The 18,189-nt window shown below is 34.4% G+C and overlaps 3 protein-coding genes across 3 annotated transcripts; 2 read left to right on the forward strand and 1 right to left on the reverse strand.

Annotated features, from left to right (window-relative positions):
- Positions 1-1,361: 1,361 nt before the first annotated feature.
- On the reverse strand, positions 1,362-4,298 carry LOC117912140 (D-amino-acid transaminase, chloroplastic). Its single transcript, XM_034826626.1, has 5 exons — positions 3,926-4,298; positions 3,417-3,460; positions 2,968-3,146; positions 1,895-2,568; positions 1,362-1,710 (listed from the first exon to the last, which is right to left on the reverse strand). Exons 1-5 carry the CDS (start codon positions 4,098-4,100, stop codon positions 1,616-1,618), a joined length of 1,167 nt encoding a protein of 388 aa, XP_034682517.1. The 5' UTR covers positions 4,101-4,298; the 3' UTR covers positions 1,362-1,615.
- A 1,207-nt stretch (positions 4,299-5,505) lies between these two features.
- On the forward strand, positions 5,506-8,354 carry LOC117913658. Its single transcript, XM_034828696.1, has 4 exons — positions 5,506-6,076; positions 7,202-7,282; positions 7,612-7,985; positions 8,068-8,354. The coding sequence occupies exons 1-4, from the start codon at positions 5,698-5,700 to the stop codon at positions 8,137-8,139; spliced, it is 906 nt and encodes a 301-aa protein (XP_034684587.1). The 5' UTR covers positions 5,506-5,697; the 3' UTR covers positions 8,140-8,354.
- A 2,199-nt stretch (positions 8,355-10,553) lies between these two features.
- LOC117912863 (eukaryotic translation initiation factor 3 subunit L) lies at positions 10,554-17,482 on the forward strand. Its single transcript, XM_034827626.1, has 7 exons — positions 10,554-11,222; positions 12,626-12,957; positions 13,904-14,243; positions 15,882-16,030; positions 16,135-16,228; positions 16,852-16,923; positions 17,041-17,482. The coding sequence occupies exons 1-7, from the start codon at positions 10,701-10,703 to the stop codon at positions 17,083-17,085; spliced, it is 1,554 nt and encodes a 517-aa protein (XP_034683517.1). The 5' UTR covers positions 10,554-10,700; the 3' UTR covers positions 17,086-17,482.
- The last annotated feature ends 707 nt before the right edge of the window (positions 17,483-18,189 follow it).

An 18,189-nucleotide genomic window follows, 5' to 3' on the forward strand; every position in this document is an offset into this window, starting at 1 on the left:
TTAATTTTCTTTCATATTTTTCATAGTAAAAATAAATATGAGAAAAATCATTTTCTTTAAAAAAAAAAATTTCCTTTAGTAATTTTCTAGAAACAAACATGACATAACACAATAAAATTGAAAATCCCTTATGTTTAGTTCCCAGAAAGTAAAGGAAAAGAAAGAATGTTAAGAAAAACATTTTTCTCGTGTTTGATTTTACTGTAGAAAATAAGAAAAAAAATCAAATAATTAAATTTATACATAGAAGATGAAAAATGTGTGCACTAAAATTGAAATGGTATATAAAAATACTTTATTAATTTTAAATATATATTTTTATTTTATTTTATATTTTATTTTCTTCTACTTTTCCTCTTCATTTTCTTTCTCACACATTTTCCTTCAAACTTTCTAAAACCAAACATAGCCTTAGGAGTTAAGACTAACAAATTTTCCCCATAGGTGTTTGGATGCACATTTTTGTTTCTTTCATAGATGCTCTGACAAAGTTCTACAGGGAGGTGTTTGGATACACACTTTTGTTTTCTTTTATGGATGCATTGAAGAAATTCTCATGTTAGCTCAAGGTCATGCTTTTTCCTCATGAGCAAAGAAAAGTTAGAAAACTGAATTAGGTGGGCAGTCTATTAGGTATAGAATAGCCTTCAATGAAGAATAACATTGACTGAAGAGTCAAAAGTTTCTGAAGACTTTTCATACTAAAAAGAGGGAAAACAAAGCTTCTAAATTTTGTAAGGCCTTTTCTTTCCTCGCTGACTGTGTTTTACAGAAGAAGAATCCAAAAATAAGCCTAAATATTCTTCTTCTAACCCACTATGGCATTCTTTAATGGGCTTGGAATATATTTGTTTGGCATAAGAAAACAAATAGGCATCACTTTTTGCAAGGCAATGGCTTAGGTAACACCTAAAAGCATATGTAAGCCTAGATGCTTCACAAAACATTAGAAATAATCTATCTAATTTTGATATAGATCGGTTGTCGGGTTTCTCTAATCCAATACTTAGTAATTTAAAGCTAAATCATCACATCAAGTTGTATTATATAGTAAATTAGGGTCGATGCAGAACTGTACAGACAATACAGCTAATTAGAGCCTAATTTCTGGTACTTCATTGCATTCTATATGAATTCTCATTTTAAATGTATCGTTTTGTTTATGTATACAACCCCTAAAAGATGGTAAGGTCAGAAAAACATTTGAATTCATATATAGGATGAAGCATGGAAGTTCAGGAAAAATAAAGTTCTGCCTGAACTTTCAATATATACTCCTAAGAATCCCTTTGGTTGTCAAGGAGGCAGATGGAGAAAACAAAATTTAGGATTCTTTCCCTTTTGATGCATCGACATGATAATGACACCAAAACAAGTTGTATATATGTTGAATTTATCACTTCTTATTTTACACATCATGGATAAGAGGACAAATTCAAGGACTTCAGTCAATTATCATTCATCAAAGGGATCAGTTCAATTTACAAGCAGACGGTTTTGTTGGAAGGAATTCCCAAACCTGGCTTCAAAAACCAGCAGAAAATTTGGGACCATAGCATTCTGATGTTCAAGGACCCGCCATCATACAGCACCAACATGATGGAATCAAGTTTGGTTAATAAGGAACAGGTACTCGAACGGTAGGGGGACCAGACTTCATGTCATCCAGAATAAGATTCAAGAGAGCCAAAGTCACAGGACCTTCTTTACCTACAAAGAAACGATTATTGAAAACTAATCAATGTCATGTGAATATGTGATAATCAACAATATTTCCACAAAGTATCATGTCTGTTCAGTTTTATCAAAGTTGGAAGTTTATTCAGTGTCATATATTGACCTAAAACCGAGCATTTCCCAGTGTGGACAGAATATGGAGAGTATTAGTTCTTACCATCACCGATAACATGTTCATCCCACTGCAATACAGGCCGAACGAGAACTCCACTGCCAATAAGCATCATCTCATCTGCTTTCTTCCCTTCCTCCACACTCAAATTTCCCACTCTAATTCCCTGAAGCTTCCCCTCCCTCATTAACCCCTCAGCAAGAGCCAAAACTCTCTTAGCTGTGCACCCACTAAGAATTTTATCGAAGTGGGGCATCACAAGTTCTTTTTCCTTTGTAACAAAAGCCACATTCATGTTAGGTCCTTCAGCAATAAACCCGTCATCGTCTAGCCAAATTGCTGCATAGCTACCATTTTCTTCAGCTTCCATCTTTGAAAGCACATTTGGCAGGTAATTCACACTCTTCATGGTAGCCAATTGAGGGATTTTTATGGGGACTGATGAAGTTACCACCTTAATGCCTTTCTGATCAAAAGGAGATAGATCTTGTATTACAATTGCATAAAGAGCTGATTGTTGGCAGCCTGATGGAGATAGTTGGAAATCACCAGGTCCTGCTGAAAGCCAGTACCTTAGTGAACCCTTTCTACATTTGGAAGCACTTACTGTCTGTATGAGTATTCTTCTTATGCTTTCTCTATCAAAAGGGAGATTGATTTTGGCCATGGATGCTGACCTTAGAAAACGGTCTAGGTGCTGGTCCAACTCATAGAGATATCTGGGACACAGAAAAAACAGAAAGGAGCTTAAATTACTGATTGAGCTAAAGGTTTATAACTTCTGGAGGGAATCAAAAGAAGATATTTGCTGAAAGCTGGGCTGTATTAGCCACTTAGAATTCTTAAGGTATTGATCCCTAGTATGCTTCATCATGAACTAGTACATATAGTTTCTCATGGAGGAGCAGCCAGGGATTTTGCAGCACTATTAAAATAAATTCAGTTTCAAAGAAGATTGCATCTAATGAAGTAATCACAAAGTAGATTGACATAAAAAACATTTCAGAACCCTGACATGGATATCAATTACATATATACTATTCAAAAGATGCAGCTGATATATAAGAAAATAATAAAACAGGAAGGGTGCTACTTGTCATGAGGCCTGAATCACTAACCCATCCATTATTGCTGCAGTATCAAAGACTCCGTGACCTCGATGGACCATGTGGTCATCCATAGGAATCACCATGGCTGCTTTATCTGTTGTGATTCCACCAAAAATGCTAGAATACATGGCCAGGTATTGCTGCTTGCTTTTTTGGTTTTCTTGGCTTGTTTTTAGCCTTTCAATGGCCTTCACAAACATATCATTGCATTATCAAGAAAATCAATGCAGAATATGTTCCCACAACACAGAAAAAATAAATGATTTCCTGGGTATCAATGATGTGCCAACCATATACATTTCTGCTAAGTTCTCAAAATATGCTTTCAACATGATATATCATGTAGACCAACATATAAAAGCATTTAATGAAGTTCAATTGTTTTAACTTTCTTGGAAAGTTCAAACACCCATGTGACATACAGAAACCAATTTAAGAGAGAGGTAGAGAAAATAAACCTCCAAACAAGACAACAGTGGAACATCAGCTATTTGAGGGGAATCTGCCACAAAAAGTTATTAGTCTTAGAAACCACCAAAAAAAAAAAAAAGATCAAAATATTCATCATACTCACTGGACCTCATTTGGTTGCTGAGAAAACGTGAGAAAAGAAAAAAAGAAACACGAATTTTGACTCTAATATTTACGCCATTTAATTTCCAAAGAGGAAAAATGGAAGAACAATTACCCTAACCAAGCCAAATAGTTGCATCAGTTGGGGTGGAAGGTCTTTTACTACATTTTTTTCTTCTGGGCTCCGACCAATGAAAAATAGAAGATCCGAAATCTCGGTTTATTTTCTTTCTGAACATTTTCTCAGCAGGCAAACAGAGGTAAACACTATACACAATCCAAATTTCAAATTTCAACCAAAAACTATGAGTTATTAGAACCCAAACAAGTCAATTACCACCGAATTTTAATAAACCCACCAAAAAAAAAAAATCAAAACGACGTGAAAACTCACCAACCAAAGGTTCAGCTTGATTAGAGTTTCTAACCACCACCCCATGGGAGATACTTCGAAACCCAAGTCCTAAAACTGAAAATGTTGGAGTAAAGACTGGTGAATCGAGTGAATGATGACTGAATTTGGCCGGATAAGCAGTGGAAGCAAAAGGGGGAGTTGAGAGAAAAGCCATTGACGCAAACAGAGAGAGCTCCGATGAAAGACTGGGATCAAAGTTTTGTCTTCTTGTTCGAACACCGATATTCAAAGGTTGAAAGTTGAAACCCGAGCACTCATGACTCTGGCTGTGATGTTTTTGCACTGTTAGATTTGAATACCGTAGGCGTATTGGACGACTTCCACGTTGTTGCACTCCCTGTTATGCTTCCTAGCCGTCGGATCTAAATTGAATGAGACTTTAGCTTGCAAAACTTTCAACTCGGTACTGTAAAAAATTCTTACAGTTTTCATCTCTTCAGATAGTTCTATTGGTTTAACAAGTGAGAGTAGAACCCAGGGGAATTGTCTATCAACCTAAGAATGCCTTCATTTTGTTAACTTTTATAATCAACCATGAATTTTACCAATTGCAAGTAGAGCCGTTTCACTAGTAAACCACTAGCCATCTCCAACCCCTGTAGTGAGAAATTCATATTCTACTTCATTATTGAAGGCACGCCACCTAAATTTGATAGTTCTTTATAATATGACCCCATTTGGACTTTGGAGAACAAACCTAGCTCCAACCCCTTTGATAGTTGATCCTTCAAAACTTGTAATCCTCCTCCTCTTCACCTATTTTTAAGGCAAAATTAGTCATTACTAAGCTTTTATTACTTTATAATGTTTATACAATACATCAAATTCTTGAAGTTTCAAAAAAGTTAACGATCTTATAATATCAAACGAATTAGGTGATCCAATAACATTGTAATCATTCATACTTTAAAATGTGACTTTAGCTACCTAACTACTAAAATGAAAATCAACTAATCTATAATCAATATAGTTATTCTCCTTCTTTCAATATTTACTTATATTATTCATTGCGCACATGCTAAATTCTCACCAAAAAGACCATTAATATAAATTCAATTTATGTTCAAATTCTTGATAAAACATCATGAAAGGGAAAGATAACTACATTCTATGTTGACGAAAAGCCTCCTCACACTTATCCATTTGATTCTGATGATTTTTTATTCTAAAAATCCTGAAAAATGTTAAGCAATGGTTATACCGTTAGAAGTAAATATTTTGAAAGTAATTGTTCATCCAATCAAATGTTGAATGTCTGTCAAGATTATTATAAAGGACATATCTACCAATGTCACATTCAAATTAACCTCAACTTTTTTTAGCTAACTAACGGGTAAGGAGATTTCCTACTTCCTACCTTAAATATAAGGTAATATCATGCAAAAATTTTAATAAATAGTTTATGCACAACAATGATGGCACAATGGAATACACTTTTCATTCTCATTTTGTACTTTTACAAATATGCCCTTATATAACAAACTCGAAGATTAACGGAATTTGACGGAGAATGATAGGATTTTCATGACTCTTCCCATCAAGGACGAGCCGCGACTCATATTATTGTTGAAAATTGAAATTAAAATTCATTACTTATATTGGAAGTTAGGTTAATCCCTAAGGCTCATGTTCCGGTGCGCAAGTCAAATCACCACTAACCGAAAAAGAGAGAAAAAAAAAAAATCAAAACCAATGTACAAGGCCATGAGCTAGGGTTTCAGAAACCAGGGAAAATCCGTTGAAGCACATCCATGGCGATCATCGGCGATGCGCTCCGGCAAGCCTTCATGCCGAAGCACGAGTACGATGCGCTCCGCGAAGAAGACAAAGCTTGGATTCACCTTCAAAGACCACTCTTAATTTGCAGTTTGGCCATCGTAACCTTTGCTATTGTTCTCTCTACGGTCATTAGTTTGAACATTGTGTTTCCTGGAAATAGCGCAAAGCGGCCGTTCTGCGGCGATCCACGGCTTCAGCAGCTCTCCGTCAGTGCTGCCAAAGGAGGCGATTCGGATCTTTTTCCCGGTGCTTTTTATCTTACGGATCAAGAAACTGCGGATTATTACTGGATGGTTGTGTTCATTCCCTCCATGTTGATTTTCTTCGCCTCGTCTGTTTACCTCTTGGCAGGTTGGAAAATTTTGTGTTATTTTTGTTTTTGTTGTGTTTGGCTGCTGAGAAAGTGGGACTGCTAATTTGAAAGACTGTTGTATTCGCACTTTTGACCTTTTGTTTTATTTCTGTTTGGTTGCTGGGAAAATGTTGGGATAGGAGAGAAATTGGAATGTTCAACTGTGATTTATTGCTCATTTCTCGGATGATGAAGAAAATTGGTGTTATTTTTCTTCTAGTTGTGTTTGGCTACTGACAACCGACAGAGTCCCCTGAACGGGAAAGAAATTGAAAATTTGAAGGATTGTTGTGTTTATTACTGCCTTGCTTTTTATTTTTATTTATTTATTTATTTATTTATTTTTTATAGAAATCTGTTGGCTGCTTAGAGAATGTAAATTATTACTTTAGCTCTCTTTGGATGCTAAGAAAATGTAGTGAAGGAAAATAAGCTAACATTCTGACTCCTGTAATTTTCAAATAAATACTGCAACACAATGTAACCTCCCAAATCAGAAGACATGCTTGGTGGTGTCATATCTTTAACCTAGATTTTAAACATTTAAGGACTAGCATTTGAGGTAAAAAGCAACAAGAATGGATTAAAGCACAGCTTTGGTCTTAGTTATCGAGGACGACTTGCTGAAAGTACAAGATTCTCATTAGGTGCAGTTAAAACTTGATTTACATTTCATGTAGGAGGTATGCCCTTCCCATGTTAATTGGAGTAGAGTTCTGCATATGAATCTAGAAGTTGAATTTGTTGTTTTTCTGTTTTTATTGGGCTTAAGTAACACAATGTATTCATAGGAATTAAAGGAATCATTCGAATTTCACTTTGCATATGAACGTAGTATTTAATCTTACAGCTAGCCTTTTGTTTGCCAAAAAGAAAAGTTGAAACATCTCCTTTGCCTGTGATATCAGGTTTTATCCTTGGTGTCATATTTTGACACTTTGCTTATTCTGGTGCTAAATTTTTAATAAAACGTTGTTCTTATAGATGTTATTATTTCATTGAAATTTCATTCTCATGCTAGTTCCAATTATTTTACTTGAACTTTATGTAATCACCGTTATTCATGGAATAACTGGATATGCTTTGTGATTTTCCATTTGTTTGTGGTTTTACTCATACTCCAGGAATGACTGTTGCTTATTCTGCTCCAACAAGACATGGCTGTTTAAAGGTGGTTGAAAATAACTACTGTGCTTCAAAAAGGGGTATGTGTTTTTCCTGAATCATTCTGACTTGATTTTTGACCAAAATTTGGCTGCTAATAAGCGATACTTTTATTCTATGCCAAACGATTGGGATAATGCCTTATCTATTCCATACCAAATATTTGGTTTAATGCCTTTGCATTGGTTCTTCAAAGATATATAATGCATACCTTAATTAATCCATACTAATTGTTCTTAAATCTCAAACTTTGTATACATCCTTCTTTTTCTTAATTTTTAAAAAATTTTAATTTTTCATTAAGGAATAGGTATCCATTTGCATGGATTACTTATCTAGTGTGTTGAACTCTCTTTTTTGTAATTTACAGGAGGTGTGCGTTGTCTATCCATTCTTAACATTGTGTTTGCTATCATCTTTGGTCTTCTTGCACTGTTTCTTGGTTCCAGTCTCCTCACGCTTGGGAGCAGCTGCTCCATAACCTTGTTTTGGTGCTATGAGGTTGGGACATGGGGGCTAGTCTTACTATATGGGGGAACTGCTTTCTTCTTAAGAAGGAGAGCTGCCGTAATCCTAGATGAAGGTGACTTTGCTGGTAGAAATCTTGGCCTGGAAATGTTGGAAGCCAGCCCCTTGGAAGTGAACCCAGATGTGGAAAGGCGTGTTAATGAAGGCTTTAAGGCATGGATGGGGTCATCCCTCCTATCCTCTGATGAAGAAGATGAACCCGACAGCTACCAGGAAGTTGTTTATCCAACCCCTACTAACTCCTACAGACGAGTGTGACAGCTTTTTATCAAGTGTTATGAACCTTTTTTTTTTCCAGGTTTTGGCATCGACAGAGGATGGAATTCCATCCTGGAATGCTGAAGGCATCAATGATTCTTCCATGGTCTAACTGGTGTCACACACACACAAACGAAGAGTTGCAAGACAAGGCTGATAAAACGAGGGGTTGGTAAGCCTCTGTTGAATTGCTGGTCTGCTGCATCTCTACCCTCGTAGGTAAATCTTATGACTTGTAAAAAATTTACAGAGCGAAACATGTACCACTTTTTTAGCTACATTAAAGGAAATTGCTCTCTCTCTTGCTGAGCTTGCGTATTTTACACTTAATGCTTCTACAGATGGTGGGCCTGTGACCGTTATTTAATGTGGCTAGAATCTGACCATTTTAGATCGGATTCTGACATGCACCGCCAATTTATTTTTTACCATCCAATTATTGAATGTGATAAAATCGTTATCAAGTAGACACTGCCTAAAGCATCACCCATAATCCATAATCCATACCCAATTCTTACAAAAATATGTGATAAGTGTAGGCCTAAAATTACAAATCCAAGTCGCCTCAGGTAGTAAAAATCCAAGTTGGCTCAAAGGATTACCTGAGCCTTGCTAGGTGTAGTTCGAACTTTAACCACGAGGGCCCAAGCCCAACATTCCACGAGTTTTCATGTTTACAAACTGCATTTTCAGTAGGATTCATATAAAAATTTAAGGTTATGTTTGGCTAATACAAAATATTGCAAAGAAAATAGAAAGAGAAAATATAAATAAATTATTTTTATATACTTTTCAAACTCATTTTATTTATGTTAATTTTTTTATATAAAAATTAAATAACTTAAAAATACAAAAGTTTTTAACTAATTACAATTGTATTTGATTTTTTTAATATTTTTTATAGTATAATCACATATGAAAAAAAAAAATCTTTTTCTTCTCTTTTTTTAGTACTTTTCATAAACTAAATACAACTTAAAATTTTTAATATTTAAATTAGATTTTTCTAATTGAATAAATTAATCGGATTCATATAAATTTTTAAAATTTTTTGATGTTCAAACTATAAAATTCTAATTGAATAAATCAATTAAACAACAAAATTTAGAATTTAAATCATGTGTTCAAGGCATACCTAAAATCTGTCAATCTTCATTATTAGGTACTTAGGAGTACCTATCTCTCAAGATCGATAAATCTACTTGATCTAACAACTTCCTCGGCTATCAGAGGTACATAAAATCAAACAACCTCCATCTCAAGCATTAAGGAGTACATTGCTCTCAAGAGTAAATAAATCCACCCAATATATAAAGCAATAAGACTCATACATGATATAAACAAATGAAATCTTGGTATAAAGCCATACTACCTTGTATACATGACACTACCAATTACTATAGCAAGAACCTTTCCAAAGATAAAAGATATTAAAAAGCAAAAATTTAAAAATTATTAGAGGATTTATATTTACATTCATCCAATCATTTTATACATCAATTTTAAAATATTAATCATATTAATGAATCTACTTGAAAAAATTTAATATGCCTGGACATTTTGAATATACCTTTTCGAAAATTCTATTAGTCATACCATACTATATTAATCAAGGGAAGTCGATGTTGTTACAAAATATCTTTCTTTATTGTCTTTGACATATATCTCATTTTTTTTTCTCTTAATTTTTTTTTCTTCTCAACAATAAACCTAAAGACAAATAATTCCTATGTATTTTTATACATGTTTTTAATCCATATCATAATATTATATTTGTACCACATTAAGATATTTTAGGAATTATGATTTATATAAATTTTGAAAAATATTATTATAAATAATTTACAAGCGTTTTAGAAGGAAGAAGTTTTGAAAAAAGTGAAATATATATATATATATATATATATATATATATATATATATATTTGTGATGTCTAAATCTATAAGAACAGAGATTGAAAACATGTTGGAAAGTATATTTTTAGACTATTAATATTAATTTTAAGGGAATTTTGTTTGTTTTAATGGGTGTTTTGGTATATAACTTAATTTAAATTATTAAATAAATTAAGTATATTTGGTAAAATGATTTAATTATATGATTTAAAGTAAAAAATAACTTTAAGTAATAAGTAAAACCAATTAATTTATTTTTAAGTCCACATATTTATTTTACTTTTTTTACTTCGTTTATCTTAATTATTTCTAAGATCTTTTTGTTATTTTATCACCTTCATTGTTATTTAACCTCATTTAGTTTAATTATAATAAATATTTTAAATTAATTTTATCAAATAATCTTAATACTTAAAAAATAAGAATTAGATAATTTGTTTTAAATTAATAAATTAAATATAATTAAACTTAAAATTAAATAAATGTAATAATAAGTATGAAGTTAAATATGGAAACTAAAAATATTAATTTCTTTTCCACGGAGGAGGCCAAAATTGGGATAAATCACCAACTTTACCCATGGCAGAAAGCACAATTACCAATGTATCCTTGTTCTCTTCTAGGGTAACTCACTCTTTTTTCTCTGCTATTCCAAAACCCTAGTCTCACGATTCGAGCTGTGTGGCTGTTCTACCCACCAAAACCACACCTCTCCCAATCAGGGATTAGGGTTCCAAATTCCGAAACCCTAATCTCCTTAACGCTGTCCAGGCAACCATGGCTTCCTCCTACGACCATGAGGACGTCCAATCTCAATCCCAAGTCGACCCTTTGGGCTACGACCCCAACTACGTTCCCGACTCCGTCAGGACCTTCGTGGTCCACCTCTACCGCCACATTCGTGAGAAGAACGTCTACGAAATCCACCAGATGTACGAGTCCTCCTTCCAAACCCTCTCTGACCGCCTCTTCAAGGAGACCCCTTGGCCCTCCGTCGACGCCGTCGCTCACCACGTCGACAACGACCATGTTTTCTGCCTCCTCTACCGAGAGATGTGGTACCGCCATCTCTATGCCCGCCTCTCCCCCACCGCCAAGCAGCGGATCGATTCGTGGGACAATTACTGCTCTTTGTTTCAGGTGGTGTTACATGGAGTGGTCAACATGCAGTTGCCAAACCAGTGGCTCTGGGACATGGTTGATGAGTTTGTGTACCAGTTTCAGAGCTTTTGCCAGTACAGGGCCAAGATGAAGAACAAGACAGAGCAAGAGATTGCCCTTTTGAGGCAGTATGATCAGGTACTTATTGGATTTTGATCAACATTCTCGTTGTTTGCTGAGAAAATCTGAATTACGTGTTTCTTTTTTCTTTTTTTAGTTGTGTTTTGTTTTGAAAATAAAAAAAAATTAGACTTTGGTTGGTTTCCGTGAGAATAGAGGAGATCAAAAGAAAAAGGAATTAATTTGCAACCTCAGGCTTTATATCCTATTTTATTTTACTGTACAAAAGGGGAAGCAGTTTGATTGGGTACAGTTGAACTTAATTGATTAGTGAGAAAGCTTGGGAAAAGAGAAGATAATTAAATCCTGAATTTTGGATATTTTGTTGTCTGGGAGTGATGAAAACAGAACTTAGTCCTCCATGCTCTGTTTGGTTGCTAAGAAAATATTTGAAAATATGCGAATATATAATGTTAAGATGATGTATTATGTGGTTTTTGACTTTAATAAAAATGTAAACTCGACAAAAGAAATGAAAATTTTGACTTTTGTATTACATTCAGGTGATTGCTCCTACGAGGCACTTGATCTGGTATTAATTGAATTAAATGGGTTACTGTCATGTTGGTTAGTGTGACAATTCAGGAAACAAAGGAACTCATTTTTGGCTTTATGTTTTATGTTTTTGGTTTTCTAAAAAAATAAAAACCTCAAGTCTAATGTATTCAATGCAGCATGAAATTCTGTTGTTTGAGGCAATTTGATCTGGTAATGATTGGCTCCAATAGGGAAAATTCATGGAAAGGAGAGAAAGTAATGTTCCAAACAATAATCTTTTATGTTGTTTTGATTTTCCAAAATAAAAAGAAGGAAAGATTAAAAAATGTGTTGGTAATTGGGTCATTATGATGATAAGATAACCTTTTAGGTTGTATCTTATTCAAACTGTTGGCTTTAATTAGTGGTTGGTGATAAACTCTCTCTCCTATATTTCTTTCTGCCCCTGGGTGAAGATTTTTTTGATTATCATTCTGTGGTTTTATTTATTTATTTAATTATAAATTTTCATTATCAATAGAGGGAATAGATATTTCTGGTTTTTTTGTGCTTTCTTTTGGTAAGGATGTGCTATGACTCATGCCAATTGGTTCTGCAAAATTTCTTTTCCCATATGACCATAATTTTTTATGTATGGTCTTTAATAGTTTTAGCTGCTCATCTGGATGTATTGGACAGCCAATTTTTGTTTTATATCAAGTAATGCTCTTTGAGAATGTGGTGACGGTGGAAAGAAACCCACTAATTGTTGCTAGTGCTGGTTGATGGAACCCAACTGTTGCTTTACACATGCATCATGCATTAATGTTATTTCTTCAGTTGCATATAAAAATGCCTTCAGTCCTAACATCAGAACAGGAAATTTTGATAACCGTCGCTATTTATTTATTTATTTTTTGCGGTTTTTTTGTTTTAAATTGCAGGCTTGGAATGTGTATGGTGTGCTCAACTTCTTGCAAGCACTTGTTGAGAAGTCCATGATCATTCAGATCTTGGAGCAGGAGAAGGAAGGACTTGAACAGTTCACTGCTACCGATGGATATGATTACAATGGTGGAAGTAATGTCTTGAAGGTGCTGGGATATTTCAGCATGGTGGGCTTGCTTCGAGTTCATTGTCTTTTGGGTGATTATCATACGGGTCTGAAGTGCTTACTCCCCATTGACATTAGTCAACAAGGTGTTTACACCAGTGTTATTGGAAGCCACATTACAACCATTTATCATTTTGGGTTTGCCAATCTTATGTTGCGGAGGTATGTTAGTCCTCTACCATGTCTAATGGTCTTTTAGTTGGTTTTGCTTCTTTGATTGGTTAAGGATTTCTGGATGTTGATTTTCATATTTTCGAGTGAAGAATATACCTTCAAATTCTTTAGGGTCAAATAGTTAATGATACTTTGCCTATAATTACTCAATAGATAAAATTCTATTAGGTGTTCAAGCGTCTGAATTTTAACTAGATAACAATATGAATTTGATGGGATAAGTTATCGATAACCACCAGTCTCAACGAATTTAAAGTTTTATCTAGAACATTGCCTTGTGATGCAACAAATTGAAGAAATTTCGTGACCTCTAGCAGTTTACCAAGAAGTTAGGAAATGCTTACTGTTCAATATCTTGAAATTTGTTTTAAGTTTTTAAAAAATTCTTGCTAGTTGGGTTGATAGCCCCTGGAGATTGTACCTTAGAAATGACTCTTCTCTTTGTGAAGCTTGAACACCTTAACCTGCTAGCATGTAGGAGAAAAATGCAAACTAAGTGGAACATGTAAGGCAGAAACTACATGATACATCTATTGATATGCTGATAATTATGTTCTTACTTTTAAATTTCTGTGAAGCATGTGATAGTTGTTATTTGTTTGAGTGCAACCCCAGCTAGGAACTTGTTTTGAGGGAAGCACTGGAGTACCTGTGATCTTGTTATGACAAGCGAATTGAGTATGAATTAAAATTCCATGGTGCCCTCTGCAAATAAACAAATATGCCTAAATGAAAAATAAAAACACCATTTTGTATTTATCTCTATAAGTGCATTACTTTTTTTAATAGACAACTAAATTTAATTTAAATGAGAAACTGCCAAAAGGTACTGAACCCTATTACACAGATCAATGCACCACTCTTAATTTCTGTGTGTGTGGGTGTGTGTTTTCTCTTGTTTACTTAGCCTAACAGGTTTCTTGGCCTTTTAAAGGTATGTGGAAGCCATTCGGGAGTTCAACAAGATTCTTCTATACATTTACAAGACCAAGCAATTTCATCAAAAATCTCCACAGTATGAGCAAATACTAAAGAAGAATGAGCAGATGTATGCCTTATTGGCAATTTGTCTCTCACTTTGCCCCCAAGAGCAGCTTGTTGAGGAGACTGTACAGTCTCAGTTGAAGGAGAAGTACGGTGAGAAGATGAATAGAATGCAGAGATATGATGATGAAGCATTTGCTCTCTATGATGAGCTCTTCTCATATGCATGTCCCAAGTTCATTACCCCCTCAGCTCCTGTTTACGAGGAGCCTCTTGTAAATTACAACCAGGTATATGCTTCCCATTTTACATTTGTGCTGGCAATAAGTTCGATTACATCAATCAATTGGTCTGTGTTGACAAACTAGCTTTTTTTTTATTAATGGGCAAATAAAAAATATTAATATTAAAAAAAATATATATTAATAAATGCCAAAAAAAAAGAGGAGTGGGAAGGGGGGAGGATGGTGGAACTATACATAGGGTGCTAAAGGACACTAATAGACCAAAGAGCCAACACTACACTAACAAAGTGCTAAGAGAACAATAAAAATCTAACAAAGGAAACCCAGGTGCTGAGATGCTGAAGGACTAAAGAGCTAACAATTCATGAGCAGGGTCCTAGGAAAATAATAAAAATATAACTAGGAAAGAAAACCCACTCTCAAAGATTTCCTAGACCAAAGAATAAGAGAATACAGAATAGATTCTTTTAAGCATTGTTGTCTTCAAAAGATCTACATTTTACATTTTTGCCAAATAGCCTGGAACAAACAGAAGGTGCTGTCCACACCTTATTGTGCTGCTTCCCTGCAAAACTCCTATGCCAACCAAGTAAGACATACTTCACTGACTAGGAAAGAACTCATGAGATGCCAAAAACATAGGGTAATAGATTTCATAATATTCTAGTTTTATCACAGTGAGTTAGAATTTGTTTTGCTGATTCTTCATTGTTCTTGCATAAAATACACTGGTTCTCTAACTGCCGCCCTTTCCTTGAGTTGGCCCATTGTGAAAATCCTTTCCTGAACAGTCTTCCAAGCAAAGAAATCCACTTTCTTGTGAGTGCAGAAGAGTTCCAGACCTGTTTAGAGGGGAAGCACCCCCCTGAAGTAGGCTCAAAAGGGCAAAAATAGGATTTAACTGATTTTTTACCATAAGAGAGAAAACTGCTGTTTGAGTAAGTTATCTGGATTTTCCAAGCAGTCACATTTAAGTTTCTGTATCTAATTTCACTTAATAGATTACTAACTTATCATTTGGACTAAGAGGAGCTTAGTGCAAAGAACAAGACTTGATGTTTAACAATTTAAGTAAAACTGTAAAAGATGAAAGAGGGGGAAAAATAATGAAAGGATAAAATAAAAGACAAAAGATGTGAGTGTTATGGTATCAACCAAAAAACATGGCTATTGGTATTGTTGGAACCGATACAGGGCATGACCTAGTACATTTCACATTTTAATATAATTATATATTTGTCTATCAAAAGAAAAAAAAAAGAAAAAGAAAAATTACATTTCCATTCAAAATGACACTCACATCTCTCCATCATTGTACCTTCCAGGTTAACTGTGCCTTCTAGGTTAACTCAGATCACAAATATATTATTATTTTGATTTTCATTTTTTAATAGGTAACTTTTTTTTCCTGTTGGGAATGGAACTTGAAACCGCCACATCCCCACCCAACTCCTTGCCGATTGTGCTAAGGCCTCAAGGCCTCAAATCATAGATTTATCCTAACAGGGGCATTTGACATGATTAGTTGGCTCTTAGTTCTGCTGTTTCTTTAAACATGCACATGAGCATACTTTTTTGGGCGGTTCAACTGCTTTATTTCCCATGTGATTTACTGGACAATCGTGTCTCTCTCTCTCTCTCTCGATATCTATATGATTTGTCAAATGGCATCTATTGGTGCAGGAAGCTTATAGACTTCAGTTGAAGCTGTTCCTTTATGAAGTGAAGCAGCAACAGTTATTATCAGGTGTCCGTACCTTCTTGAAAGTATATTCAACCATCTCTCTTGGGAAGCTTGCGACGTACATGGAAGTGGATGACCCCACACTAAGGTTGAATCTTGAGGATTTTGCTTTTGATTTTGTCCTCTATAATACTCATATAATATTACTAATTACAATCCTTTGACTTGTTTCTTGTGATCTGTACCTTGCAGGACAATTTTGATGACATATAAACACAAAACACATGCCGTTGATTCCGATGGAAAAATTGGCTCCAATGCTGATGTTGATTTCTACATTGATGATGTATGTTCTAAATTCTGCATAATTATTTGTTTTATGAAGGGACTTGTTTTGACTCCTGCATGGGGATTCATTCAAGATTCTTTGGCATAATTTAGATATTCTCCTATCTATCATATGGTAGAATTGCAGAGAACTTGGAGTACATATTTATGGGATTATCTATCCATGATGGACATGGATTGGTAATTGCATGCTTAGAAAATCCAAAAAGGAAAATAGAGAAAAAAAATTTGAAGTCATTGCAGGATAGTGCACTTGAATCATCATATGGTAGAATCTAATACGATAGAATTCAAGACAGCTTGGAGAACTTGTTAATGGGATTTGGAATTTTCTGACAATAATGGACAAGGATTTGGAGATTGCTTTGTTGTAAAGATTAGTTGAAAACTTTAATTACAGCTGTTCACCAGCTGGCAAGTTTAATTTTCATCATGCGTATCACTATTTTGAGAACATGATGTTAGTGCTGACTGAATAATTTAAATTAGATACAGTTTTCATTGCAAATAAGTTAGTTACTAGAATACCAGAAGGTACACAGTTTTAGGAGATAGGACTTTCTTTGCAGAAGCTTCCATCTTCTATGGAGCTGTTAATGCACCCTTTTTCTGTTAATACAGGATATGATTCATGTTGTTGAATCCAAACCAACCAAGCGATATGGGGACTACTTCATGCGTCAAGTTGTTAAGGTAGCCCCTCCTCTCAACTTTGTTTTTTTAGTGATTTTAAAATTTTTTAAAAGCGTACTTTGTGATATGGTTATTTTATACATATTTGTGGTGATTTATCTATTTATTTCTTTTCAGCTTGAAGGATTGATGAACGATATGGACAGGGTAAAGCTTGACTGAGTTGCATTTCTCTTTTGAAGAATGATATGGACAGGATAAAGCTGACTGAGTTGCCCATCTCCTTTTAGGGTTCACCTCCTTTCTCTTGTTGGTTCTTACGGATACTTGGAGGGAATTTTTTTTTCTTATTTATGTCAATTTTGAGTCACTGAAATGTTGTTTTTCACATGCCTTATTCTGCTATTGCATTTTTCTTGGAGAAAAGAAGGAAGGTTGTGGTCCCATCAGGAGGTCCATTTTAGAAATATTGCCAGTATGCTCTTCTGGTATTGAAATACCTTTTAGTTGAAGTTATTTTGTTATATTACTTATTAGGTTTATGTAAGGCCTCTGAAATCTGAACATGTGAAACATGGGGATAAATTAATTACCAATTTTCCTTTGTACCCATCCAAAAGTACCTTGTCTTTTGTTTGAAGATGATCCCACATATCTCAGTTCACTGTTATGAGTTTGAAAACAGCAGTTACCTTAATCCAAGTGAATCAAATATATTCTTGCCTCAAATCCTTCCAAATCAACAGGACTAATCTCATCTTTCTTAACTGCCTCACCTACCAGCTACCCTTGGTTGGTGGGATTTTTATTATTCATGAACAATACAACTGATATAAGGTTTGTGTCTATCTCATGATTATTATTATTCCTATGACTTGTCAAACGAATGATGGAATTGCAGTAATGGAGATTTCAAATCTCAAATAAAGTAGAGGGAAAAAGTAAGAAACTGGACAGGTATCCATTGAACGATGAATCTCCATCATTGAAAATGAATGAAAAAATTAATTTAGATCGTTGGATGAAGATACAAACAATGGGATCATGGGACAAAAAGAAAATGAGATGAAAGTATAAATAGATAGGGATCAAGGTATAGAACTTTGTGATTAGGACAGAAAATAAGATTAAGGTACAAATTAATGAGATTAAAGTACAAAATGATAGTATTTAAATGCATACTGCGATTTGATGGATAACTCTAAAGTAAAATGTCATCTATAAAAGAAATAGATGGCAATTATTGTGTTATCTTGATAATTTATTGGCCATACATTAAAAGGAACTTCCCAGATGCAATTATTTATATGTTGGACTCGTGGGGTT

This window comes from Vitis riparia, chromosome 4 (assembly GCF_004353265.1).
Source record: "Vitis riparia cultivar Riparia Gloire de Montpellier isolate 1030 chromosome 4, EGFV_Vit.rip_1.0, whole genome shotgun sequence".
Classification (NCBI taxonomy): domain Eukaryota; kingdom Viridiplantae; phylum Streptophyta; class Magnoliopsida; order Vitales; family Vitaceae; genus Vitis; species Vitis riparia.

Bases quoted from the DNA above. Each gene is read 5' to 3' on its own strand.
- LOC117912140 (XM_034826626.1), bottom strand. From the start codon at position 4,100: ATGGCTTTTCTCTCAACTCCCCCTTTTGCTTCCACTGCTTATCCGGCC. The intron at 2,569-2,967 runs GTTAGTGATTCA...TCTGTGTCCCAG, and splicing joins ACTGCAGCAATAATGGATGG to ATATCTCTATGAGTTGGACC. The intron at 1,711-1,894 runs GTAAGAACTAAT...GTTTCTTTGTAG, and splicing joins TGAACATGTTATCGGTGATG to GTAAAGAAGGTCCTGTGACT.
- LOC117913658 (XM_034828696.1), top strand. From the start codon at position 5,698: ATGGCGATCATCGGCGATGCGCTCCGGCAAGCCTTCATGCCGAAGCAC. The intron at 6,077-7,201 runs GTTGGAAAATTT...CTCATACTCCAG, and splicing joins GTCTGTTTACCTCTTGGCAG to GAATGACTGTTGCTTATTCT. The intron at 7,986-8,067 runs GTTGTTTATCCA...TTTTTTTTCCAG, and splicing joins AACCCGACAGCTACCAGGAA to GTTTTGGCATCGACAGAGGA.
- LOC117912863 (XM_034827626.1), top strand. From the start codon at position 10,701: ATGGCTTCCTCCTACGACCATGAGGACGTCCAATCTCAATCCCAAGTC. The intron at 11,223-12,625 runs GTACTTATTGGA...TTTAAATTGCAG, and splicing joins TTTTGAGGCAGTATGATCAG to GCTTGGAATGTGTATGGTGT. The intron at 12,958-13,903 runs GTATGTTAGTCC...GGCCTTTTAAAG, and splicing joins GCCAATCTTATGTTGCGGAG to GTATGTGGAAGCCATTCGGG.